Source organism: Crotalus tigris, unplaced genomic scaffold (genome assembly GCF_016545835.1).
Source record: "Crotalus tigris isolate CLP2741 ecotype Arizona unplaced genomic scaffold, ASM1654583v1 scf7180000018970.2248101, whole genome shotgun sequence".
NCBI lineage: Eukaryota > Metazoa > Chordata > Lepidosauria > Squamata > Viperidae > Crotalus > Crotalus tigris.
This window is the reverse complement of record NW_024097302.1, coordinates 633,468-660,463: the sequence shown is the minus strand read 5'-3', so window position 1 is coordinate 660,463 and position 26,996 is coordinate 633,468. Positions and strand designations below refer to the sequence as shown.

The following is a 26,996-nucleotide window of genomic DNA, read 5'->3' as shown; positions in this document are numbered from 1 at the left end:
TGGACTCTAGATCATCCTGCTGATAAAAGGCGTTCAGGTAAGACAACGCCCCTTTTCTGAACTTCAAGTCCAGCTTTAGTCAATTCTAAGGATGTTTATATATTCAGATTATTATTCAGGTTTAACATATATGTGCACTTTTCAAAATTTACCCTTACCTATTCTTTCTACTAATAAGAGTTAAGAAAGGCCTTGCTGGCATTACAGGCATATGGTTCAGTCAGATGAATTGACAACTGGCCTTGATTAGCTGGTGATCCTTATACAAATAAAATGTTTAATCTTCTTTCTTCTGTCACCATCAGTCCCACCAAATGTTCTCTGCAGTAAATAAATTAGGATCCATATTGGTTTTATGCATCTTCAGCGCTCTTTCTCAGATCATGCCCTTGAATAGTTTGTGGACTTTGGGCCATTCACACAGTAACAGGTCTTCAGCAGTGTAGACAGTGCCTAATCCATTTTATCCATATTTTCTGTACACAGAAACCAGCAATCCATCATCAGCAACCAGTACAGCTGTGTAAAACCATGTTATCCCACATAGCCATCACTTCCATTTCTAAGGTTCTTCCGGGAATCCATCTGGCTATTTCTAAGATTTACCCCCTTGCCGTTCCAGATCTGCCACCTATTTTTCTCCGATGAGAATTGTTTCCTATCAGAATCTAAACTAGCACATATCTTCTCCTGCTTACTAGCAAAGCAAATGCAGTCTACTCTGTTTGGATATATAAGCATAGCTATATGAGGAGCCAACAAAAAGTCATGACAGAGAGCTGGCTGATTACATGATTGATTTGTAGAAAACATGATTCCATCTGGCAGACTTAAAAAAGCAGCATTAAAAATCCTTCAGTCTTCTCATATAAAGAGTTTAGCATACAGTATATATTGTAAGCCAGTTAGTGTAAAAATGGTATAAAAAATAAAAACACAAAAAGTCTATCATTGCAGCTTTAATGTTAAGGTCTTTCTTCAGCCAATTCAACAACAGTATTTTTGTAGAAACACTTACCTGAATTAAATCTGAGCATTCATTCAGGAAATGCTTCACTTTGGAAGGTTGTTCCTTTTGGAAAAGAATGAGTGGCACTGTGTTTGGAAGTTTCTGCAGTTTATGCCATGCCTGTTTGCTGAGACTGTTTATTTTAGCTATTTTTATATCATTTCACAGAGCATAACTTTATACAAAGCTTACAATAATGTTATATTCACTGTGCTCCTTCGTGTTTATAACATGACACCAAATAATTCTGATCTCTAATATTCTTTATGTAAATACCTAAAGATTGTAGCTGTAGTTAAGCATCTGTCCAAGGACACACATATTCAAATCTTAGTTTTGAGTTTCGAAAATTAACTATTTTGAGAAGTTATTGAGAAAGAAAACATGCATAATTTTCACACATACTTCTTGATAGGTTTTTTTTTTACTGTTTATAAAACCTAATAGAAATTTATCCCAAAATATGAATGTTTTTGCTTACATTTGCAGGGCTGAGAAAGCTGTGGCTTCCAGATGTTGGATTGTAATGTGTATTCATTATTAGAGGATGTGGAGTTTTGCAGCATCTCAAATTATGCAGTGTACAGGCACAAGAAAAACCTGTGATGTTTTAATAACCATATCCTGAAGAGAATAGGAAGCATCAAGAATCAAGGAAAAGATAATGATGATTAGATTCATATCCTTAACTCACTAGATGACTGTAGACCAGTGGTTCTCAACGTTTGTGTGACGGCGACCCCCGTCACACAAACGCTCTGCACATGCGCGGCGCCACGTGCATGGGGGCGGGGCCGCGCTTGCATGGCACCGCCCCCATGCGCAGCACGCATGCGTGGCGCCGCCCCCTGAGAGGAGAAAATGGCAGATCGCCTTCTTTGGCGACTCCCGAAAAATGGTCGATCGACCCCAAATGGGGTTGCGACCCATAGGTTGAGAACCGCTGCTGTAGACCCTCAGCTAACCCTATCTCATGAGATTGTGGTGGGAAAAATAGGAGAACGCTATTTACACAGTTTGAGATTGTGTACAATGTAAATCATGCTCCCAATTTTCCCACAACAAAGTCATGTGTTAGATTGAATTGTGTGAGTCTAAAGCAGAGGTGTCAAACTCACCACATCATGTGACGTGTTGCGATGCATCACAACTTTTTTCTCCTTGCCAGAGCTGGAGTGGGCGCGGCTTCCGCATGATGCACCCGGCCCGCAGGCTGGCAGTTTGACATCCCTGGTCTAAAGTCATCTACTGAATTGGATTGAAACCTGGGTGTGCTCATTTCTAATTTAAACCGTTGTACCACACCCACTATCAATGTTCTATTTTCAGTGTTGCCTAATTGAAAAGCCTTGGGAAATGTGGAAACAGGTCATGATATAGTTAGCTATTTACTCTTGCTTGTCATCAGAGTTAATTGGATAATTACAGCATTGGAGCACAGTGGGAGCAGGTTGAAATGGATGTAAAGCTAAACTGAAGGAGTTGTACTGTTGTTCTCTGTAGATGACTACAAAAAGCATGCTGGTGAAACCTACAAGTTACAAGAGGATGTAATTGAAGATATGAGAAGTTGCAAAGTGATAAAAATAGGAAGATAGAAATTTAGAAGCATGACAGATGAAAGGAGCATTTTGTCATGACAACACTCCTGTCCATGACTGTGCTTCCCATTCTTTTCCTTACACTGAGTGCCTTAAGTATCACCAATGACAGCTTTGATAATGTTTCAAAAACCAATTTAAGAAAGGGACTATTTTTTTAGATTAATGGTACAGGTAAGTACAAGTACAACAGCTGTTTCACTGTGACGTAATCAAATTTAGGGTTCTACTAGAATGTCCCCTCCAATTGCTTCTCTACATGTTATATATATATAGTTAATCAATGATAAAATTGCTTATTCCTCACTGGAATGTTTTGGGGTTTCCCCCTTTAACTTTTTCTTTTTCTTCTCTAGAATTTGTACAGGTAGTCCTCAGCCTATGACATTAATTGAGTCTGGAATTGTGGTTATAAGTCATTGTGGTCATAAGTCAAGGCACCCACATGACTAAAAGAAATTTGCCAGACTTTTTCATGGCAATCTTTAAGCAAATGCCACAGTCATTATGCAAATACTGCAGTCTTAAGTGAACCTCTTTATTTGAATGAGAGTTTTTTACTGGAAACTGACAAAAAATTCTGGAAACCAGCAATAAACATTGCAAATTGTGGTTATGGAACACTGTGACTGGTCATAAAGCTGACCAACTTGACATACAGTCATGTGACTTCAGGAAGAGGTGGTACAACCATTTACAATGTGTGTGGGTGCTTTGTGGGCCATAAAGCACCCATTCTGTGGCCATTGTAAATTCAAAAAGTTGTAAAACAACCAGTCATTAAGTGAGGACTACCTGTAACTTTTTTCTAGAAGTTGGTGATACCTCTCTCTGTGCTCAGGTGATTCCTTTTGGACTACAGGCAATTGGCAAAATAGTTAGCCATAAATATCTATAAATGGAATATATAACAAATTCTTACTGCTTAGTAAGTTTCATTTTTCATCCCCCTATCCAGTAGTCAGTATACGTGACTAGGCCTTGTTCACTCATCTGGAATTTCCTAATCCCTTTGAGAATTTTTTTGGTACCTCTGTTGTTTTGTCAACTGCAAGAATTAAAATTGGTCTATGCCTATAGATATTCTCCTTTTGATTATCCCATTTTGACTATATTAGGCCTGATACTTAGAACAGAAATTCCTGCTAATACATTTAGGAAAATAGAAAATGCTAATGGTGGGTGAATAAAGCTGTGTAGTAAGAGGCTTTTTTTTTAAACTTTATTAAGCCATTTCATCTATATTTAGTCTGCTCATCTATAATGAATTTTACACTCAAAACATTTCTGGACAGTGTGAAAGAAATTTGCTAAATAAACAGGTGGAAGAATGGCAAAGCAGAATAGTATGGCCAAGGGAGAGGATTTGTAGAGTCTTTCTGCCACATTCTTACAGATTCAAGGCTATTGGTGGATTCAGTATTGTCCTCGCTTAGGTTGGTAATTATATCAGGAAAAATTTTTCCTTGGTTTTTTCTAGCAGAAGATGCTAAGATTTTGACTTGAGCCCTTCCTATTGAAATGTGCTTTGCTGTTGAGTTATATAGCCCCTGAAGACAAAACATTTTGTCATTTCCACTAAGAAATGTTGAAGTCTGGACTGGTGTTCACTAGCAATATGGGTATGCATAGAAAACACTGCCCTCTCCATGTGCTTGCTTGCCATGGTATTCAGCTATTACACTAATAGGTGACATCAAGATTGTAACACACACTAACCAGTTAAATAATCCTAATGCTCTCATCTACTACTTGAAAATAGGACAAGAATAATGGGCTTCGGGCAGGGGAGGGATGGTTTCATTGTGGATCCTGCCTTTGGAGGACCTTTACCTGTTTCCTGGTGTCAGCCCTCACAAGTAAACTCTATAGGAAATAAATCTGATTACTAATTTTATCTTCTTATAAGGCTACATTAACAGAATATTTCCAATCTGAAGGTACAAACTTCCTATCACCACTTTTAACTCCCTGATCAGTTAGGGCAGATCCTTAAGTTTCCTCCATTGACCATAAAGATCTTGGGGGCTCCGATTGTTTCCTAGGCACCATCTACTTCCCTCATTTGCCAGGGCCATTCTCATATATCATTACACCTGGGCACAGTGCTCTGCCTTGGGCTATGAATATGAGCAGTAGCCAGGCAAGGAGGGGAGAATCTGATCTCAGCGCTGCAAGATCAGAAGATAAGTAGAACTCTGGCTTTGCAGAGTAGAAATTTAGTGGCTGTGCCTCCAGCTGAGGGAACTTAACCTCTGTACAATGCTTTTTTCTTTTTTAAAAAAAAATCCTCTGAACTTCTTTAGCCAACCACAGTACCACCCATATCCCAGTCCTTGTTCTGTTTCTGTGCCCCCTGATTCAAATCTGAATGGTCAGTTCTCAACCTGTTGGGCCTTTAGCTTTTCTTCAGAGGAGGAATTTAACAACTGCATCATTGGACAATCTCCTCGCTGGCATTTTTCTGGAACACATACAGTGCTGAATAAGGGAGGCAGCAACTACATACATGAAAGACCCCAGCATTCACCCTAATGCTTTAAAACAATTAGAAAAGGAGGGAAGATTGTAACAATATTAAGTTGTAAGAACTAGTAATGCCAGGCCCAGGATTAGAAAACTGATTGAAGCAGGCTGCAGATGGGGTTAGAAATGAAGCTGCTAAGATGAGATCCAGCAGTTCCCAGGCCTCAACTGGACTGTAATGTCAGTAGTTCCAGAGAAGAAAGCCTTGGGTTTAAAATCTGGAGCAGATTTCTTTGTAAAGGGTTTGATTATATGTAGAGAGATCTGTTGTAAAAGACTTCCTTCTTGTCTGCAATAAAACATGTATTCTAGCCAAGTCATGTCCAGGAGTCTAGCACCAGCCAGTCAGTTCCAGGGTAAAGAACTGCAAGTATGGAGAGGTTAGATTTAGAATCATGCCAGGCCAAATTATGATAAGTTAAAGCTGTAAGGAGAGTTTACATGAGGTTTCAGTCAAAAGGGCTTGCAAATCCTTTTGGATCTACATCATATGTACCAGGATATATAAAAAAGATGGGAAATTGAGATGGGGGGTTGGGTTATATTTGAACTGCAAATGAATACTGCATATGTGTTTAGCCGAGGGGGGTGGTGGAGAGATTGAAAACACTTCCATTGTGGACTGGGGGAGTACTGCAAAGAGTTATTTTGGTTGTTCTGTTGCCCAGTTTTTGTCATGTCTTGAAGTAAATTGAAATATTGCAGACATAATGCTGTCCTAATTACATAGTGCAGTGTTGGCTGTTTTTCATAGTGTGGGCTTCCAATTTGAATGTTGTTGAAAGGACAACTAGAACAAAATATCATGTGATAGCCATCTGGACCCTCCCTTCTCATTTTGTCATTCCTTTTGATTAAGAGGCAAAGGGTTGTGATGACTTGCATTAGCGCAGCTTATAGCATTCCCTTGTTTTCTGTGTCTCCTTAATATATATTTATGAAAAGCCTGTGCATGGAAGCTAATTGCAGGATCAAGCACTATGCTCTCTGGATAACATTACTGGAAGAGTCAAGCACTTTGAGTGTTATAAAGTGGTGTAATAAAATGGGTAATTATAATCTACCATCAAGGAGCCCACTCACATAATTCAGAAGAAAAACCTTGCTTCCTTTATGTATCACAGAAAGACAATAATGAAAACATTATTTCTCTCCCTGGATTTTCCTCCAGTATATCAACAAAATAAGCTTTAATTATTTACATTGATAATCAGATAGTAGACTTCCTAGCTGATGATTTCCAGATGTATTGGGGCAGAAACTTCAGAATTCCAGTCTTGCACTAACATGCTTGTTGAAATTTGGAGAGTTATCCTAAAACATCTAGAGAGTACCAGGTTGAATGATGTTGCTACAGAAGATGGGTGAAGTTGCAGTTACATTATAATTGTTTTGCTTCCTGTTGAGTACTAAGTATATGTACCCAGCCTGGAGTACAGGATTTCCACAAATAGCATTATTTTAGTTCTAAAGCATGTAACAGCAGTGAATATTGCTACTTATGGACATCTTGCTTCTGCTTTTTTCTGTTTTAATAGTCTTCTGTTTATGATCTTTGAAAATATTTTCTACTATTTAAAGGCCAAGGTTAAAATTTACATCCATCAAAGTCAGGAACAAATATGTTGTGATTTTACCAGCTTTGGCTATGTTATGTGAATTTTCTGCAGTAGTCAGGGAAATCTACTTACATGACAGTTGAGATATTAGGGCCACTGACTTTCTCTGCAGTATATGCAACTCAAACAGAAATACTAACTTGCTAATGCACCTGCAATATGATAGCTTCTCTGCAGGATAAAAATAGCATTTTATCCATTAGACAAAAGCAGCTTTTTTTCTTAACAAATTGTTTGCTTCTTTTAATGTATTTATTGTCCAGATTCTAGGTTGCTGTACTGTATATCATTTCGATTAATGCAATATAAAAGCACAATGTAAGTATATGGTAAAGGGAGGTTATCTTAAGGATGCCATGAAGTTCTTATGTAAAAGGCTGTACTTCATACACTCTACCATCTGCCATTCCTCCCATTCAGTTTCCCCAGTTTTTCTGCTGAGACCCAACATTTTTCTGCTACTGGAATCTTGCAATTTGTATTCTAAATTGCCTTTGAAGATTAACATAGGGACTAGCCTTAAGATATATGCACTGGGACTTGAGAAGTTTCACTGTTACTGTTGTTTCCAGATTTAATTTAATTCCAAATCAAGTTGGAATTAAAAGTGCTGTCCTGGATTATATGTGATGAATTTTGAGCAAAGCCAGAAGAGAGTCAATTGATTAAATCCAGAGTTTTTCAAGTAGATTTCCATTCATGGAACAGGAAAAGTTATTTTCACCTATTCCAACCACCGTACAGTTTGCTTTCAGGATTGGCATATTTCTTCCATTTCTGTTTGTGGAAACATTTATTGGATAACAAGCATTTTCTGTGAATGAAAAGGCTCATTATGAAAACCTTCATGGAGGAACCTAATTTAGCAAAATGTGCAATTCTAAATTTGGCTTCTTTAATAGGAGATACAATAACTTTTCTTTTTACAGTGATGTCAAATCAATGGCTCATCTAACTTTGAGAGTTAGAAAAAGTTTAATGATGTCCTTCTGCAGAAGTTCCTGAATACAGTAATGTAATCTATGTTCTATCTGTTCTGAAGTACATGTTTTGGACCATACAGGCTACCTTTTCATTTTCTAATGAGAACTTACATATTTCCTAGAGACAGCAAAAAATACAAATTAGCTATTCAAATGGAAACACATATTTTATTTTAGAAATTGTTTGCAAATATCTCTGATGCACTCATATTTATGGAGGGATTTGATCAACCTTTCTTGTGGAAATGTTTAGAATAAAAATGACAATATTATATGAATATGAAATCCTATAATTGGGAAGCCATTCTATAATAGTCACTATCCTATAGAGAAATCTCATTTGCTAATATTTCTTCTATCATTAACCAGTGGGACATGCTCTTTTATCCACATTCTTGTGATCATAAATTTATGCATAGTCGTTAAAAAAAGGGTAAATAGTAAAAACAGAATTTAGGTATATAGTTGCATGTTTGTAGACCAGGAAAAGGAATCTCTTCTACTTCTTCGCATCTTCTTGCCTTCTAATTTATCTAAATAAGATCCACCATTGCCCAGTCTTAAAACAATAATGCAAATGAATTTACTATGGCTATTCAAGCTGATTTTATATAGCATTTACTTCATTACAAAATGATTGTATTCTGTGTTCTTAAATAGTTATCTGAATTTATTTGAATTTTTGGAACTATAAGGAACTTTCAGAATAAATTGAACGATGAGTAAGAGGCAAATACATTTTCAGTTAACTAGTACTTTTATTCTACATTGCAGATATATCAATATTAACAACTGTGTATCTCTATATCCATATGGCTTGATAGAAGATGAAAATTGCTTCCAAATCAGGTTAAGAGCCCAGAAGCTATACTGTTTTACTATTAACTCTTCCATTTGTTCAAAGTGGATATATAGTGGCTACAAGTAGTCCTTGACTTATAGACATTCATTCAGTGACCATAGTTGCACTGACACGAATGAATGGTGGTTGTGACCAGTTCTCAGAATTCCAGCCATCCCAGCAGTTGCACTGACACAAATGAATGGTGGTTGTGACCAGTTCTCAGAATTCCAGCCATCCCAGCGCTCCCTACAATAATGGATTGCAATCTGGGGGCTTGCACTTAATGACCAATTTCAGTGCCCAACAATCACATAATTGCCACTTGCAGCCTTCCTTGCCAGCTTCCCCAGGAAATCACTGGGGAAGTTAAGGAAATTTGCAAGATACTGGGGTAAGTCTCTCCCACCCATGCACACTCCTCCAGGTTCTTTGTACTTGCATTGCACCAGTCATGCATGCAACCTTTCTGAGCCCTGCTGTGCCTTCCTCACATCCCTCACACCCTCCCCAAGCCTTTTTATGCCTCTAGTGCACCCCTTGTAGCCTTCTCTTGCATCCTCATACTCACTTGAGTCTCCCCCCCCCCCCAGAAGCAGCCAGTTACCTGCCTGCCAGCCTGCAGACTTGCAACTTTCTGCCAGATTCCTTACAATTTGTTTGTAGGAAGCTGGCAGAAAGTGGTCTCACCTAAAGACCTTGGGATTCAGTTAATAACTGGGACTGCCAGCATTGCCTTTACTAAGTGATACAATCAGACTTTATGACCCCAAAATTTAGCGACAGAAATTTCAGTCCCAATTGCTGTTATAAGTTAAAGACTATCTATCTATCTATCTATCTATCTATCTATCTATCTATCTATCTATCTATCTATCTATCTATCTATTCAGAGAAATCATTGTTAAAGTCTAAAGCGAAATGTGGATATCTGTGACATTGCTTTTAGGCCTTTTGCACTGAAATCTTAAAATTGAGATGATTTGTAGCTATAGGTTATAAGAAAAGGAACAAGCTTCTGTAACAATCTATAAATGTTATTTGTTATCTTTCTGGATTTGTTCATATTATCTGACCTACAGGTCATAAAATCTTGCTGCCAATTTTTTTCTTCTTACTTTTCTTGGCAAAACTCCAGATTCAGTGGATTTTTTTCCAGATAAGTTTGTTATTGTTGTTAAAAATGCTTTTGATAGTTTCAAAAGAACTGGCTTCGGAGCATTATTCAGCTAAACTCAGAACTTAAAATATTTATTAGTACATTAGACTCATAGAGTTGAAAGATATTTTAGAGGTCATTCAGCTCCCCTACTCAGTGCAGAATCCACTACAGTATATTTGATAACCACCCAGCTTCTATTTGAAGAGCTCGAATTGTAGAAAACTGATCACTTCACATGGCAGCTTGTTCTACTGAATGATATCTTGTTCAATCAGGGAGGTTTAACTGCTATCTATCTTAACCCTACTAATTTATACCCTTAAACCTGTTAGTTATATTCTTTGGAACAATAGAAAATAAGTCCTTCCAGTCTTACAGATACTGAAAAACTACTATTGTATCTCCCCTCAGTCATCTCTAATGACCATTTAATTATAGGGCTCATCTTGGAAATGTATGGATTTTATGCCAAAGAAAATGTATTTTAAGAAAGATATATTTCTGAATTTAAATAGATTAACAATTCTCATTGGAAAAAAAGATGAGAGGAATTTTTTTAAAGAATGGTAAAAGATCACAGTTCTGAAGAATTGTGTCCAAGAAACAAGACATGATAACCTCAAGGTATTAAATTTACACATTTTGTATAAATGTGCGTCTATGTTCAGGTGACTAGATTTATTTGTATACCTAAGGTAACTTGGCAGGGAAGTTTTGTTTAGTCTCTTAGGTCATATTGCAAACATATATATTTACAGGGTTGCACAATAGTTTTATTAATACCTAGCTCTCAGTGCTGATGTGATAGGACGTGAGCTAATCTAAAGATTCTCAAACATTTTCAGGCTGCAGAACTTTTTCATTAAAAATAAACTCCTGGAACTTCTGATCAAGTGAGGTGGGACTTCTGAATGTCAGCATCCAACCTTTCTTGTACTTATACTTATTCTTTATTAAGGGGGGGGGAACTTAGCCTATTGCCAAGAATTTTATCTTTGTTCCTCTGGAAACTATTCTGTGGTCCTCAGATAAACAAAAAACAAAAAAGAACCCCGAATATAGACCTTACATATTGTATTTGGAAGCTACTTACAAGCCATTAGCTTTTAGAATTTTGATTCTGTAATGTGCCTTATCACATTTTTGCTGCATATTATGATGCAGAAATAGATTATTATTTTGTATCTGGAGGGCAAATTTAATATCATCTTTAGATAACATGGAGTGAGAGCTACAGTGCATGATCAGAGGTTGCAAAGTGGTTAGGGCCTAATCACACTCATGAATGAGGCCAGCATTTTCTTTATTAGTGACCTACCTCCTTCCCTCCAAAGAAGCAGAAACCAGCTGCTGAGTTTTAACCATGGCACAGGTATAAAGTAATGGTGTAATCAGAACTGGTTGGGGAGTAAAATAGATACAAGGAAAACCATATGAAGATTAAGAGCACAGGTATTTATACTTGTGGCAATACAACAATATTAAACTTGGTACTATTGACTGTGTTACTCAGGTACTGGTTTTCCACTAGTCAGTGTATATAAAATTTTATATATGGGATGCTCGGTCTGTCTGTCTATCTATCTAATCTATCAATATCTAATATACCTTATACCTATAATATTCCTATGTTATAGATTGTAGATACTGTGAACAATAATCTTTACTTGAATATAAGATTCATTTTATTATATAGTGGATGTTCTCTATTTTTCATGATGTTGTTGCATATCTTATTTTCATTTGTTTCAAACATATGTATAGCGTTTTATAGTGCTTTAAAAATCATATTGATACAGTTGGTTGGATTGACAAGTTCTAGTAGAATTATGTATCTCCCATAAAATCAGAAGAATTATATAAAATCCCATGATCAGAGATTCTGTTGTGCAAATGCTAACTGGCTAGTCAAATATATTTGTCTGGCAAGAGCAGAGCCAAATGGGGAGAAATGAACAATTTACTTGGACACAAAAAAAGAGTGTTGAGTTGGTTTATTGCGACAACAACAAATATAAGTGTGGTAGCTTTCTGTGTAAAAGAGCAACATGATAATTTATTTGCTTAATGACTCTTTGAACCTCAAGGGAGCAGAACATGGCCACCATTATTTTTTAAAAATTATTTGCTCTAGGAAAGGAATGAGAATTATTCAGATTATGCTATTTATTCAGCCAAAAAGACATTTGGGTTTCTTTAATACCATCATCTGAAGTATGTCTCTGGAGAAATAGATGCCATTATTGTCCTTGAATGAAGGCACAGGATAATGTTGCAGGATCCAATCTGAGTCGGTCACTGGGACTAGAGGTTTATTCTTCCAAGCTTTAGGGCTCGTGCTGGAGCCCATCATCATGGAGAGAGAAGTTCCCTGATTATGGGCTCCAGCACAAGCCTGAAAGCTTGGAAGAATAAACCTCTGGTCCCAGTGACCGATTCAGATTGGATCCTGCACATTTACTTATGATAATTGAAAACAATAATTTTGTTGACTGCTTGCTATTTTCAGGATATATGCCTCATTTATGTCATTTAGCGTTCACATGTTAAATGGGGTTGTACCTAGAGAGCTGGCAGGACTTAACATGGAGTTTGATGTCAGTGTCGGGATGGCTGAGCTACTTTGCACTTAATTTAATCCAGATGATTTTCATGGACTTCTCGGTTGTGCTTCTTAAGTATTTCAGCCAGCATAGAATGCCAATTGTTAATATTTGTACTCATCCCAAAGCTGCCTTTTGTCAATATTTGGAGAAAGGGTGATGGTTTTTTGTTTTGCCATCTACAGAGAATGATCCAGTTTTAAATCTTTTCTTTTTTTCTGAAGTTATTGAACTTCAAAAAACATTACAATTAGCATTTCTTTAAAACCTTAACTATAAATATTTTATTCGCTCATTTATATGGCTATTTATTCATTTAACTGTATTGCACTTGGTGATAAGCACCCACAATTTAAAATTGCTATCGTTACTACTATTATACAGACGTAAGAGTAGCTGATAATAACTGGTTGTATGGTTTTTCATCAGTATCACAATGTTTTTTTTAGTGTTGTTCAACTTCCTGTAAAGATCTGTATTATTTGTGTTTTCATTGTGTATAGCTATGTTTAAAACAGGGCTGAAAAATAAAATGTACACAAGGAGGTAATATGTGTAGCTTATGTGCATCTAATGATATCAGAATAGTTCATATAACAAACAAAGCAAAACAAATAGTTTTTCTTCTGCTTTTCTGTATTTCAGGGACGATGTTCAAGGGAGAATTGCAAATATCTTCACCCACCACCACACTTAAAAACACAGTTGGAGATCAATGGCCGCAATAACCTGATTCAGCAGAAGAACATGGCCATGCTGGCCCAACAAATGCAACTAGCCAATGCCATGATGCCTGGTGCCCAGTTACAACCAGTGGTGAGCATTGTTTTACTCTTCTTCATTAGTGTTCCAGGATGTGACAGCTATTGTCTCAGTTATGGAAAAAAAATAGCCTTGCAAAAGTTGCAACTGCGGTCAGAAATTGTACATCATAGATAAGTAACACAAGAGGGAGAATAACACTTTTGTATGATGCAACTCAGGTATCTAGCATCCGGTACATTTCATTGATTAATATAAAAGCAACTCATGTACAGTAAAATATGGCCCCAAATTGGGTAAAATTTTATCTAAAGACCTGCACTAGTATCACTTGTGCTATGTATTGTCTTTATCACATAGTTGTACAATTGTAGTAATATTGGGCCACCTTGCTTTAGACAACACCAGAGGATCCAACTCCAGTTACATCATTTGGCAAGAAAGAGTAATTAGCAATACAGTTTCCAGAATAACTGGCAGTACAAAATCATTTTATTATTTTTTTTTTTTTTTGTAGAGGCACCAGTCTGTACCCACCTAATCACAAAAGCTTTTCCCTTTTGTTTCTGCTTCCACTTTCTTCTTCTTTGTTCCACCCTTCGTGTCTTCATTTTAGTATCAGTCCTCCATTATCTTTACCACCGTCTTTCCACATCGTTTTGCCTCTGCGGTTTTTGTTGGTGAATACAGAACTATTTTAGCCTATGACATCTGCTCATTCATACTTGGAAAAGAAAACAAAAGAAAAATTAAGAATACATACAGCATGGTATCAAATGACTGTATTGTGATAATGATATCAAGAGAAAGGATTTCAGAGGGAGGATTAGTACTGTGTTGCAAATATGATACTTGCCAAGGAATAGTTTGTTGAGTGGTAAGTAAGATTAATGTAATGTAGTATCCATTAGTAGCATTTTTTCTTCCTTCATGAAGAAGATGCTTAAATTGGGGCATCCAATTTTAGATTTGTTTCAGGACAAACAGTAGCTTACATCCTTGGCTTTAATTGATTTAGACATATCTTGGACTTATTACAAAATAGATCCATTGAGTTTAGTTGAATTTCTGCATGATAAATAGGGTTAATAAGGCTGTCCTAGGCTCTGATATTTTTGCACAATGGCCTATGTGTAAGTCTGGTTAAGACAAGTATAATTTAATTTTATGAAAGCATATGCAGAATTGAGGTATCCACCTATAAGAAAAGTAGCAAGCAACGTCCTGATTTTAATCTGATTTGTGGGCACAGCGATAAATACTTCAAGTTTTCCACAAATTATTTTAGACTGGTAAATTGGAGTTATACATGCAACTTTGAAAGCCTGGCTTAAATCCTCTGTTTTTAGTTTATAAATTTGATGAGCAGGATAAACAAATCAGCTTTGGCAGGAGTAGTGAACTGAAACATGCTTCCTTTAAACTAATAATAAGGCAACTAGTCAGAAATCTCCACTGTGACGACAATGCAGCTGATGTTTAACATCCTGAATTTTTCTAAAATGTGCACGTAGTTTTTAAAAAGAACTTTAAATGGAACATTTAAGGGACTGGGGTTGAAAATATATATTTTTGTGTCTTTCTCCTAAATGATAGAAGAGATTTCCACAGAAACCAATAAACTCTGTATGGGACATCCTTATGCTAAACCTGTATTCCATTTTGACTGGTTTATGGCAAAGAACTCAAGTACCCCTTTCCAGAATTTTTTAATTAAGATTTTGTTACTGAGCTATATCTGCCTTGTTTATTGTAGCTTAAGAGAGTAATGAAAAACAGTTTGATAACAGATATCCTCATCCAGTTGTAATCACAAGTTGGAAGAAAAAAATAAAGGATATGCCAACAAAATTCTTTGAATGTTGTAAATAAGAAAGAAGTTAATGAAAGAGTATTATGACAGTTATATCTTCTTAAGCATAGCAATGTTTTGAAGTTTAAAAATCAAATAAGGTGTTTCATGCATGTGAAAGAAATTTTTACTGCTGGACATAACTGGAAGAAAAGTTATTTTGTGGTAGTGTTTCCCCATGAAGAAGTCTCTTATTCTGGGGGAATCACAAGAAAAATAGACACAGTCCTATCTTGCTAATATTTAAACGTAATTTAATTATATTTCAGCTTGAAATGTAATTCAAATAATTTTCTTCAGACTGCTGTGCAGAATTTCCTGAAAAAGCAAGCTGCAATTTTGCTTTGCAAAACTAGCTGCAGCTAGAAGATGCAGATATAATCTCCTATGTAGATTTAAAAGCACTTGCTGACATGTTTGCCACACAAAGCCCCTATTGCAAAATGCTATTATCAAATTAAGATCATAATGGAAAAGTAACAGGATTTAAAGAAAGAGGTGAATCCAAACTATTTTTTATTATATATTTCCCTGTTTTAAATTGACTTGCAAAACTCTAGTGATCGGCTAGGATATTGATGCAACATTTTCCCAATGATATCATGTTAATCTGGAGTGGAGAACCTATGCTGGTTTGCAGATATCTTTAGAATAAGCAACTGTCCCTAAATGTGACACCTTCCACAAGGGGGAACTTCAAGTCCCAGAAATCTCACTAGTAGCTAAGCACATCTTGAAGCAATTGAAGAAGGCTACATGCAAGATAAAGTTTGGAGTCTAAAAATATCTAGAAAGCCTAGGTTTTCCATTCTGATACTTATAATTTATTATTTGTTTTATTAGAATTATAACTTTTAGTCACAGTTGAAACTTTAGTATCATCAGTTTATCCTTATCATTTAACTAAATGATTATTAATGATTAAGTTTAACATTTTAAGTAGTGAATTTATTACTATTATTATTATATTATTATTTCTTCATAGAACCATATCCCTCAGACATTCCAAAAAAGAGGGGGGGAGGGATCTGCATATTTCATCGACACTGATTCCATTTATCAATACCAAACACTAAAGGTGAGAAATTGTTATCATTTTGGGTCTTCTTTCTGTTTTCCTTTGTCAGCTAGAAATAATGTGTTCCTCACATTAACTGATTAAATGTACATTCATAGAATGTCAGAGAATTAACATTTCTACGTCAAATAAACTATTTGTTTTATACCAGTTAGCGAATAAAATTGACAGAATTAAAGGTAAGCCTTGATTTCATGCTAATAGTGGTATGCTACTAGAACACTGTCCACAATACTATCTTATTCAATGCACGAATTTCATTTTTCAAAACTAAGATTGTTTTTAAAAAACTTAAAACAATTGAGCGGGTATAGCACTAAAAGAGTTCCTTTTCTTCTATGATGAAAAATAGTTTATGTGCCTTTTGCATTTAGGCAAGTAAATCAGGGCTACAAGGTATAATATAATGGTTTCTCACAGATTTAGCAGTGAACTATCCAACTACTGCAAATTGTATCTAACTTATTTGCCTCATTGTTTTGTTCTTCCTAGTATAATATAGTGTCTGGTCTTTATTTGATACATACAAGTAAGAGAGGGGTAACAACTTCCTTTGCCTGCATTAAAAGAGCCTCGATCTGTTTTGGAAATAAATTTGACTCTCCTATCAACACCACCACAACCAGCCTTCATTAGGTTTTGAGTTTTCTGCATGAACCCATTGAAACTTCTTTCCATTGTTAGCTTTATTGGACACTGCTATTGGGTATAGTTTCTTATATTAAATGGTAATGACAGTGTCCAATAAAGCTAACAGATAGCAGGCTATCAGAAGAACCATGGAAGACAAGCATCCGATAAAAATTGGGAGTTGTAATCATATTCAAATAGACTAAGAACATAAAGAATATATTATTTTGTTAGAAGCCATGCTTTTTTTGTCAATAGAATTCCATCATTGGATTGTCATTAGCAAGACAATAGAGGAAACACACTGTCCCTTTACAGCTTTTATAATCAGGAAGTCAACAAATCAGGACTGGACAAGATACAAGATTGTGCAAATCTGTGGAGGTTCTCAGTCATCCAGGTCATGGTTGTCTCAAGGGTGCCTTTTCTTCAAAAATGACTGGAGTATGTTTTTTCCTTGAGGAAGAAGACGTTTCGCTTCTCTTGGATGATTGTGTGGGCTTTCTGAAGGCTCTGATCAAAATATAACACCAATTTGGCCTTTTATCTCTGGTATCCTCCAAATATATTTGGCTATTCTGTTATGCTCCTACTAATAGAAATCCCCAAACTCAGAAAAGCTTAAATGGGAATTAACTTATTTGCATGCATCCCTTGCCCAGTGTTTTACTCCTTCAGAATATAATGCAAGTTCTATGGAAAGATACCATGTTCACCTAGGACAGGTAGGCAACCTTAGCTCTTTTATGACTCATGGACTTCAACTCCCAGAATTTCTGAGCCAGCCATGCTGAGGAGAAAGGGAGAGTTTTCCAAGCTGAGCCATGCTGGCTCAGGAATTCTGGGAGTTGAAGTCCACGTGTCATAAAAGAGCCAAGGTTGCCTACCCCTGACCTAGGAAAACATCCAGTTTCATTTCTCAGCCAGATATTTTTCTACCAGCTAATAACATCCAGCCAATTTTTTTTGTTTGTTTTTGGATCATACAAGAATGGCAAACTCATTCCTCGCCCTGTTTGCATCTCCAGGACCAGTTTTTGTTTTTTTGTTTTTTTTAAAAAAAATCTGTTCCAGGATTGGCAACACCTAGATTGGCAGCTATTATGATTAAAATATCTTGCTTTGCCTTTCATATTTCAGTTGTCTTGTTTATAAGCTACGTTAACTCCTGGCTTTTCTATATTCAGGTCAGAAAATCCCAGCTACTAATTATATGCTTCCATACATTTGGATAGCTATATTTTATAGCCAAAAATTAGTGAGTTTGCTTACATAAAATCCTACAGAGTAAATATAATAAACTAATAAATCAATACATTATGTTTATTGTAGATTCATTTATTAACAATATATTCATTTATTAACAATTAATTCAGTTGTTCGAGCACAGAGGTGCCTCACATGAAACATTTGTTAATACAGTAGAACATGCATGTAAAACAAATATAATACTCATTTTATTTATTTGTATCCTGCCTTTATTTTTTTATAAATAATTCAAGGCATCAAACATATCCAATAGATCTTCCTCATTTGCCCAAAACAAAACCCTGTGAGATGTATTGGTGCTAGAGAGAATGACTGGCTCAGATCTGCCACTGGCTTTTATGGCTAAGGTGGGATTAGAAATCACGGTCTTCCAGTTTCTAAGCTGGTGCCTTAACAACCATTATGCAATCAATGAATCATTACATTACCAATATTGATCATGAACTCTATGAAGATGTTGTCTTCTATAAAGCTATGTATGTCATGGCATTCTGACATTGTTGCTGCTTTCCTTTCTAGTAGGGGATTTTATGTTTGAGGCAGGGGATGGAGGGAATTTAGTCAAGAGGCCAAAAGTAGTCCTTTCTTTCTTTTTCAAGTAATTCTTTTTCAGCCATTTGTCCTCTACCTACTTTCCAGAAGAACAAAAAGCCAAAACAAATGAGCAGACAGTGGTTGGTGTTTATCTTTCCTTTTCATTGTCTGTATGCAGCAGGTGCCCATTGATGCTGGCTTTAATATGAGACATAGATGAGCCAGCACACGCTATAAATACATGATTTATTTAGCCTTTCCAAGGAAGGCAAGGGTAATATATGGCAATGACAGCACTGTGTCTCCATAATTTCTAGCCAAGCAGTAAGACAGGTTATGAAATATATAGCCCAAGGCATAGGTTGATTATTTATGTGATGCACTCTCAGTTCACTCTAAAACCTCAGATTTCACTCAAAAGATTCCTATTTTCTAAGTGTCTTGCCTTGAATTGATACCTACCTATAAGGGCAACATGTTATACCTATCAGATTTTTCCCTTTAATTACAAATAAAAGCAAAGTCTCTATTTGTGATAGCAATAAGTGACTGAATTGAAGGAAAGCAGATGGGACTTTACTCATTTATATTTTATTTTCCTCACTTGGGGCCTGGCAGTTTTAGGATAAGAGCAGAAGATACATAGCAGATCTACCAACTTTATTTTCATGAAAATAATATGCAGATCATACAGTTAAGATTTGCTTAATACATAGTTTGCTCTTCCTGTTTGTTTAGTGATGTTCTCAGTGCTAGAAAAATTACAGAAAAATCAGAGTAGTTTGATTTTGATCAATGTACAACTATAGAAGTTTCATAATCTGGGTCCTTTAATTTGCTACTTTTACAGTGAGAGGCGTGCAGTCCAAGCGGCACCCCTGGTTCTGTCATTGTTTGTGCTCTACTTCATGAGGTCTATATTTTAGGTTCAACATGTGCTTAGGAATTACAGGTTATGCACATTGTGATATATCAGTTCTGTTCTTTTCCATTCTCCTACCTTTATTATTAATTACAAAGGTCCTTTAACTTTATGTAAATTATACTTAAGCTCAAGCATTGTACTATGCCCTGGTCTGCCTAACTTTTTTTATTGAATAAAAGAGCTGCACTTGAATAAGAATCTTAACCTGTAAACCATAATTTACAAACCATATTGGATGGATTACAAGCAAACCGAAATAAATCACATTAGGTCTTAACACAATGGTGAACTCAGCAATTTAATTTGATCCAGTCAGAACTACACTTAAGATAAATAAAAAAATACATAAATGGACGGGAAGAGAGAGAGAGACATACTAAAATGCTTAATTTTGTCATGATTAACTTACCGTACATCCCATTGGCTTTAGTAGGTTAGTTTAAGGCATAATGTCATCTGTATCTAACCTAGTGAATTTCTATATTTCAAATCATACACAAATAGTTTGATAATCTATTAATTGGTAATGTATTATTAGGGGATTTCTCTTCTTTTTTATATAAATTAAATATTTCTTTTAAAAGAATTAAATGTGTTGGTAGTGCATACAATTCTTTCTTAATATCATAAAGTAAAATCAGATGTCATCATCTAGAGAAAAAGTATTACCATATCCAAAAAAATGCATAAACAAAATTGCTACAGGACATGAAAAAATGAGATCAAAAGGAAATTCTGTACCATTTCTTTCTAGCCTGGTAGCTCTAAATATATTGGGACTATAGATCCAGTACATCTGGGAACCATGGGATTTGCCTCACTCCCAATCCATCTGCAGGGATGTATGTGTGTTGGGATTGGGAAAAAACCTTCAAGAACAAACATCTGGATTCACCTTGAGTGAGCAGAAGCAGCATGGCATGTTTCTTTCCTTATGTGTTTGATTTGCAAAATCTTGACAGGGGACAGGAAATGGGACTTGACCTTCCGCAAGACCCATCAGGCGGCTGCGTGGGCAATTAAAATGGCCACGTGCGTGTTATTCTTTGCCAGGACTACCCTCCTATGGCTCCGCCAGCTTCAGGCCAGGCTTCCTCCTGAGGACATATGGACTCACCAGGATCTCAGCGGTCGTCCCTTCAGGAGGTCCAAGTGACTCCCAAACCAACCCTCCCATAGGTGGCAGGCTATCCCTTCTCTTCCATCAGTGGGAGCTAACCACTACGGACGCCTGGGTACTGCAAACTATCCAATTCGGCCTGTCCCTTGAATTTGTATCCAGTCCCCCGGGTCATTTCATCTCCTGTCCCAAGCCCCGAGACTCAGCCAAACGGGGTCTTATGCAGGAGGCCATTCTCCATCTTCTGGAAATACAGGACATAGAACCGGTACTGCCGGATCAGAAGGGAAAGGGATTCTACTCCATCCTCTTCGTGGTTCCCAAAGCCTCGGGGGGATGGAGGGCAATTCTAGACCTCAAAGGTCTGAATTACCACATTGCATACAAAAAATTCAAGATGCAATCACTCCAGTCCATCTTAGGGGGCATCAGAAAAGGAGACTTCCTGACGTCCATAGACCTCACAGAAACGTATCTCCACATCCACATCCTTCTGGACCACTGGTGGTATCTCCGGTTCTGCTACAGGGGCCGTCATTTCCAATACAGGACCCTCCCGTTCGGTCTGTCCTCGGCTCCAGGGTGTTCACCAAAATCATAGCTGTGCTGGCTGCTTATTTACGGAAGGTACCTGTATGCATCCAGGCTACCTGGACGACATTCTTATTCAATCGTCCTTCCAGACGGCTCAGTTGGACCTGAACTTAACCATCCAGGTCCTCCAACAGCACGGGTTTCCTAAAGAGCCAGATGGTTACCTCATCCAGACTTCTGCACCTGGGAGCCATCATAGACACCACAAATTGCATGGTCTATCTCTTCCAGGAGCATCTGGGCAACATCAGGGACCTAGCTCGCCAGGTGTACAGGGACCGCACCGTTCCCCTGACCTTAATTTCTCAACTCCTAGGGAAAATGGTCTCCTGTATAGCCATAGTTCCCTGGGCCAGGCTGCCTTTACGGAGCCTTCAATGGTTCCTTCTCCCGTTCCAGCGGTTGAATGTCAGCTCATCCAGCCAATAGGTGAGGCTCCCGGTCCAAACCCTGATGTCTCTTCGCTGATGGTTCTCACAAGCGGTTGCCAGTGGGTCGCTATTCAAGGAGCCTGACCGTCTCGCAATCACAACCGACGCCAGTCTGTTCGGTTGGGGAGCTCACCTACAGTCTCAGTTAGTGTAGGGCCATTGGTTCCTTGCAGATTTGAGACACAACATCAACTGGCTGGAACTCAGGGCCATTCACCTAGCTCTGCGCCACTTCCACAACCAGATCAGGAGGCGACACATATTTCAAAGGCCCACGTGAACAGGCAAGGGGGCACCCGGTCCAAGTCCCTCATGTCCGAGGCCCAGTTACTGGGCTCCTGGGCAGAATCCAACCTGTCCTCTCTCAGGGCCGAACACATCTTGGGGGAGAAAAACCAGCAAGCGGACTTTCTGAGTCGCTCCACCGTAAATCCCTCGGAATGGGGTCTACACCCGGATCTTTTCACCGAGATGTCCCGAAGGTTCGGACAACCGGTCCTCGACCTATTCACGTCGTCGAGCAATGCCCAGCTCCCAAGATATTTCTCCTGCTATTACTCCCCAGGGGCGGAGGGGACGGATGCTTTATGAACTCCGTGGCCGGAGGGCCTACTCTATGCCTTCCCTCCCCTCCTGCTGATTCTGGTGACCATCTGCAAGCTGATACAGGAGCAAGCGGAGGTGATCCTCATGGCCCCTTACTGGCCTCAGAGGCCCTGGTTTGCTGACCTGGTGAATCTCTCCTGCTCTTCCCCGTGGAAAATTCCCCCAGATCGCGTGTCCCTGCACCAGGGGGTCCTACAAGCCGCCTGGCACTTGAACACAGAATCATGACTCAGGAGTTGTTCTCACCAAGGGCGATTTCCATGATTCAGGCCTCTCGCAGGCCGGCGACCAATCGCATTTATGACGCTACATGGAATAATTTTTGCAATTGGTGCGCAGGGCGGCAACTGGACATTTCAAAATTGACAACCCCTCAGATCACTGACTATCTTCTGGATGGCCTAGATAGAGGCCTGGCCCCTGCAACCATCCGTAGACAGGTGGCAGCCCTATCCACCCTACTCACCTGTGCCAACTCGATTCCTCTGGCTCATCATCCCAGAATACACACCTTTCTCAAGGGCGCCAGCAACACCAAGCCACCCATGGTACACAGATACCCATCTTGGAGTTGCCACGAGTTCTACGTGCTCTCACTAGACCGCCTTTTGAGCCGGTCGCTACTATAGCTTTGAGGTCCTTATCCCACAAGCTCGCCTTCCTGATTGCTATCACGTCAGCCAGGCACATTGCTGAGCTGGCGGCTCTATCGATCAGGGATGATTTTTGTATTTTCCACCAGGACCGGATGGTCCTTCAACTGGATCCCACATTCGTGCCCAAGGTCAATTTGTTCTTCCATACAGCCCAGGAAATTATTTTGCCAGATTTCTGTCCCAATCCTTTCCATGATTTGGAGCGGCAGTGGCACAAACTGGATGTCCGCAGGGCACTACGACAATACATCAAGCACACGGCATCTTTTCGCAGGTCGGAGGCCCTCTTCGTCTCCTTCCTCCCATCTTCTATGGGGCAGAAAGTGTCTGCTTCCACCATAGGTAGGTGGATCAGAGCTTATATCGCAGACGCATACTAGTCATCTTCGCTGCCGGCTCCAACTCATATCACGGCCCACTCCACTCACAGGGCTGCGACCTCTGCAGCATGGGCCACTCAGGCGTCCATCAAGGAGATTTGCAGGGCTGTGATATGGTCTTTGCCCTCTCAATTTGTACGTTATTATAAGATTGACCGCTTTGCTTCAGCAGATGCCTCCTTTGGTCGGAGGATCCTTCAGCAGGTGGTTTCCGGGGATGCAGATCCGGCCTCCTCTGTTTCCCCCCCATTGGGACAGTGAGGCTTTTGTATGTCCCATTGGTGGATTCTCCATCTCCTGTGCTGGAGAAGGGGTGTTGTCTTATCTGAACCCCTTTTCTCAGCACGGAGATGGACAATCCATGCCCACCCTTAAGGTCAGTTAGGGCGGAATTAGGGTTTTGAGAGCCAACACCTCTTCCTAGCATCAGCCACTTTCGCCCTCGTCAAGACTGGATCTCCTAGCAACAGGGGGCATGTCAAGTTTCGCTAACTTGGTCTCAAGAGCAGGCAGACAGAGAAAACCCATTGGTGGATTTTCCATCTCCATGCTGAAAAAAGGCATTCAGGTAAGACAACACCCCTTTTATCCCATTTTTATTATTTTTATAAATAACTCAAGGTGGCAAATACTCCTTGCTCCTCCTATTTTATACACAACAACAACTTTGAGTTGGGCTGACAGAAAGTGACTTCCAAATCATTGAAAGAGAGGTGAAATACTCCCTTGCCTAATCCATGAATCCATTTGTGTTATATGAGTACACCTGCTCCTTTTTACTAAGTCTGACTAAAACGAAGCAGGGAAGGGTAAAGATAGCAAACAAACAGTAAACAGAGTTTTGGCAAACAAATTGTAGGGTGAGCAGCGAATGAAAAGGGGCGTTGTCTTACCTGAACGCCTTTTCTCAGCATGATGATGGAGAATCCACGGATGGGTTGTCTTAATCTATCTGCTCCAATTAGACTAAGTCTGAAATTTAGTACCGCCCCCTCTGTGCCAACTGCACCCCAGTTTTAGGCTAAGGCGATACCCAGACTTTAGTCCGACGCGTCTGAACAAATGGGGACCAGGCCAACTGACCTAATGGGAGGGAGTGGATTCTCCATCATCATGCTGAGAAAAGGCGTTCAGGTAAGACAACGCCCCTTTCTCCAGCATGATTGGATGGAGAACCCACGGATGGGACATACCAAAGCCCTGTGTCCCTAGGGTGGGGAATTAGATTGGGCCTGGTTCCCACCCAATGTTAATGCGTGTTCTAGGACCCTGCGGCCAAATGAAGCCGTAGAAGATGCATATATATCCCTCTTGTAGTGCCTGGGATCTCGCAGTGACTGAGACTGGTATGCCAGAGAAATACAAACTCTAATCCACCTGCGTATTGTGGTTGAAGAAACCTTCTGACCTAGTGATGAAGGGTGATAGTACACAAACAGAGCCTCTGTTCTGTGGAAAGATGAGGTTCTCTGTATATAACAATATAAGCCCTGCGCACATCCGATTTGTTCCACTGAACCTCTATCTCATTAGATGGGTTAGGACAGAAGTCCGGCAAAACTATTTCCTGAGATTTAGGATACAAGGACTTGACCTTAGGCACGAAGGAGGGGCCTAGCCTAAGGGTTACCCTGTCCTTATGGAATGTACACAGGTCCTTCCTCACTGAAGAGTAGCCAGTTCAGATATCCTTCTCGCTGAAGTTACAGCAACAAGAAATGCCACCTTCATCGATAACTGTTTAAACAAACCAGTGTCAATAGTTCAAAGGGTGCGAAACAAGAACCTATAAACCTGATGAAGATCCCACGAGGGGTATCTATGTACAGTTGATGGTCTGACGTTGTTAGCTCCTTTTAGGAAGGAGCGTATCATAGGGTAATGTGTTAAGGATTCATTGCCACAGGAAATAACTGTGGCAAGTGATGCTACCTGCCTGCGGATGGTGCTTGTGGAAAGCCCTTTGTCTAGACCATCCCTCAGGAACTCCAAGATAACTGGCATTGAAACCGCCAAAAGGTCAATTTTTCGAACTGAACACCAATTACAGGAGTCTCTCCATGTGGCATCGTATATTCTATTCGTCGAGGGTCACCTAGATTGCTGAATCATAGCTATGACCCTTGACGAATATGAGTCTCAGCCTAAGGCCTGCCTCTCAAGTGCCAGACGGTTAACTGGAGTCATTGAGGGTCTGGATGGCGTAGTTCCCCCTGAATGTGGGAGATGTGATTTGCTGGGATCCTCCATGGAGGTGATACGGAGAGCTCCATCAGGTCGGTGACCAAGAGCGTCTCGGCCAATGCGGCGCAACCAGGAGGACCTCTGCTCGTTCGCGAAGGATCTTCCTGATCGTGGCAGGAAGAAACGGCAGAGGAGGGAAGGCACAGAGCAGTTCCCTGGGCCAGGGACTGTGGAGTGCATCTGTTCCCTCTGCTGATGGAGGTGGGAACCCAGAAAGGAATCTGGGAAGTTGTGAGTTGGTGGGGGAGGCAAAAGGTCTAAGGTTGGGGAACCAAACCTGTCCACGATCTCTCTAAACACCTTCGGATCCAGCTGCCATTCAGAATGATCCACGGTTGCTCTGCTCAGTGAGTCCGCCTGCTGGTTGGTCACTCCAGATATGTACTCCGCCCTGATGGAGGGAAGATTCAGTTCCGCCCAGGACCCCAGCAATTTGGCCTCCTGCATGAGAGGCCTGGACCTTGTCCCCCCTTGTCTGTTGACATGGGCCTTGGCTGTAATGTTGTCGGTTAAAATCAGGACATGTTGGCCCTGTACTATATCGGTGAATCTCTTTAGGGCCATATGTATGGCTCTGAGTTCCAGCCAGTTTATATTGTTCCTTAGGTCCTGTTTGGACCACCGACCTTGAGCCCAGTGCGTGTGAAGGTGTGCCCCCACCCAAACAGGCTTGCATCTGTGGTAATGGTAATCCTGTCTGGTTCTAATACTGCTCCCCGTGACAGTGCCGGGGAGTCCCACCATTGAAGGGAGTTCAAGTCTCTGAAATGGAAGGAGAAGCCATGTAATTCTCTGGCATGGAGGTATGCCCATGGCACAATTTGCACGCAGGACACCGTCTTCCCCAGTAGCTGTGATACGGAGGCCAATGTGATTACTCTGGCCCTTAGGATCCGACATACAAGAGTCTGAATAGAGTTCCTTCGGTCCTGAGATAGGTAGACCGTACAATTGTCCGTGTCTATAACAGCGCCCAAATGGAGGAGCCTGGGTTGTTGTATGACTTTTCTGGAAATTAACAGAAAACCCGTGCTCCTGAAAGACCTTGATGGCTAGGGCGAGGTCTGACTGAGCGTTTCGGAATGATGATGACTGAATTAGTATGTCATCTAAATAGCATTGAATTCTGATTGGAATTTGTCTAAGGTGGGCTGCGAGCACTGCCAGTACCTTGTAAATACCTTCGGTGTCGATGAGAGGCCAAATGGTAGGGCTCTGTACTGGTAATGGGCATAGCTGAATCTGAGGAATTTGCGGTGGTTAGGAAACATGTCTCAGTTAGGTCTATTGAGGTAAGAAAGTCACCTTGCCTGATGCTGGCCAGGATTGATTGAAGTGGTTGCATCTTAAACTTCTTATACCTCAAGTAAGATTTAGACCTTTCAAGTCTAAGATTGCCCTCCAGCCCCCCAAGTCTTAGGGATGACGATGAGGTTTGAGTAAAACCTTCGTCCTTCTTGGTCTTGTGTACTGGTTCAATTGCTCATATTTGTAATAAATGAGCTATGGCATCTGACATAAAGTCAGCCCTGGACCTGCTCGTTGGGATAGGGCAAGAGCGGAATTGTCAG

General features: G+C 39.6%; 1 protein-coding gene across 17 annotated transcripts in view; it reads left to right on the top strand.

Annotated features, from left to right (window-relative positions):
* The window catches only part of MBNL1 (muscleblind like splicing regulator 1), a 195,100-nt gene that overhangs the window by 127,189 nt on the left and 40,915 nt on the right, over positions 1-26,996 (top strand). For 10 of the 17 annotated variants that reach the window (XM_039357999.1, XM_039358011.1, XM_039358001.1 and 7 more), the window contains 2 exons: positions 12,990-13,160; positions 15,944-16,036. In XM_039357999.1, the coding sequence (XP_039213933.1) occupies positions 12,990-13,160; positions 15,944-16,036 (264 nt within the window). The remainder of the gene's footprint in view (positions 1-12,989; positions 13,161-15,943; positions 16,037-26,996) is intronic. The other 7 variants (XM_039358013.1, XM_039358010.1, XM_039358009.1 and 4 more) reach the window with 1 other exon arrangement.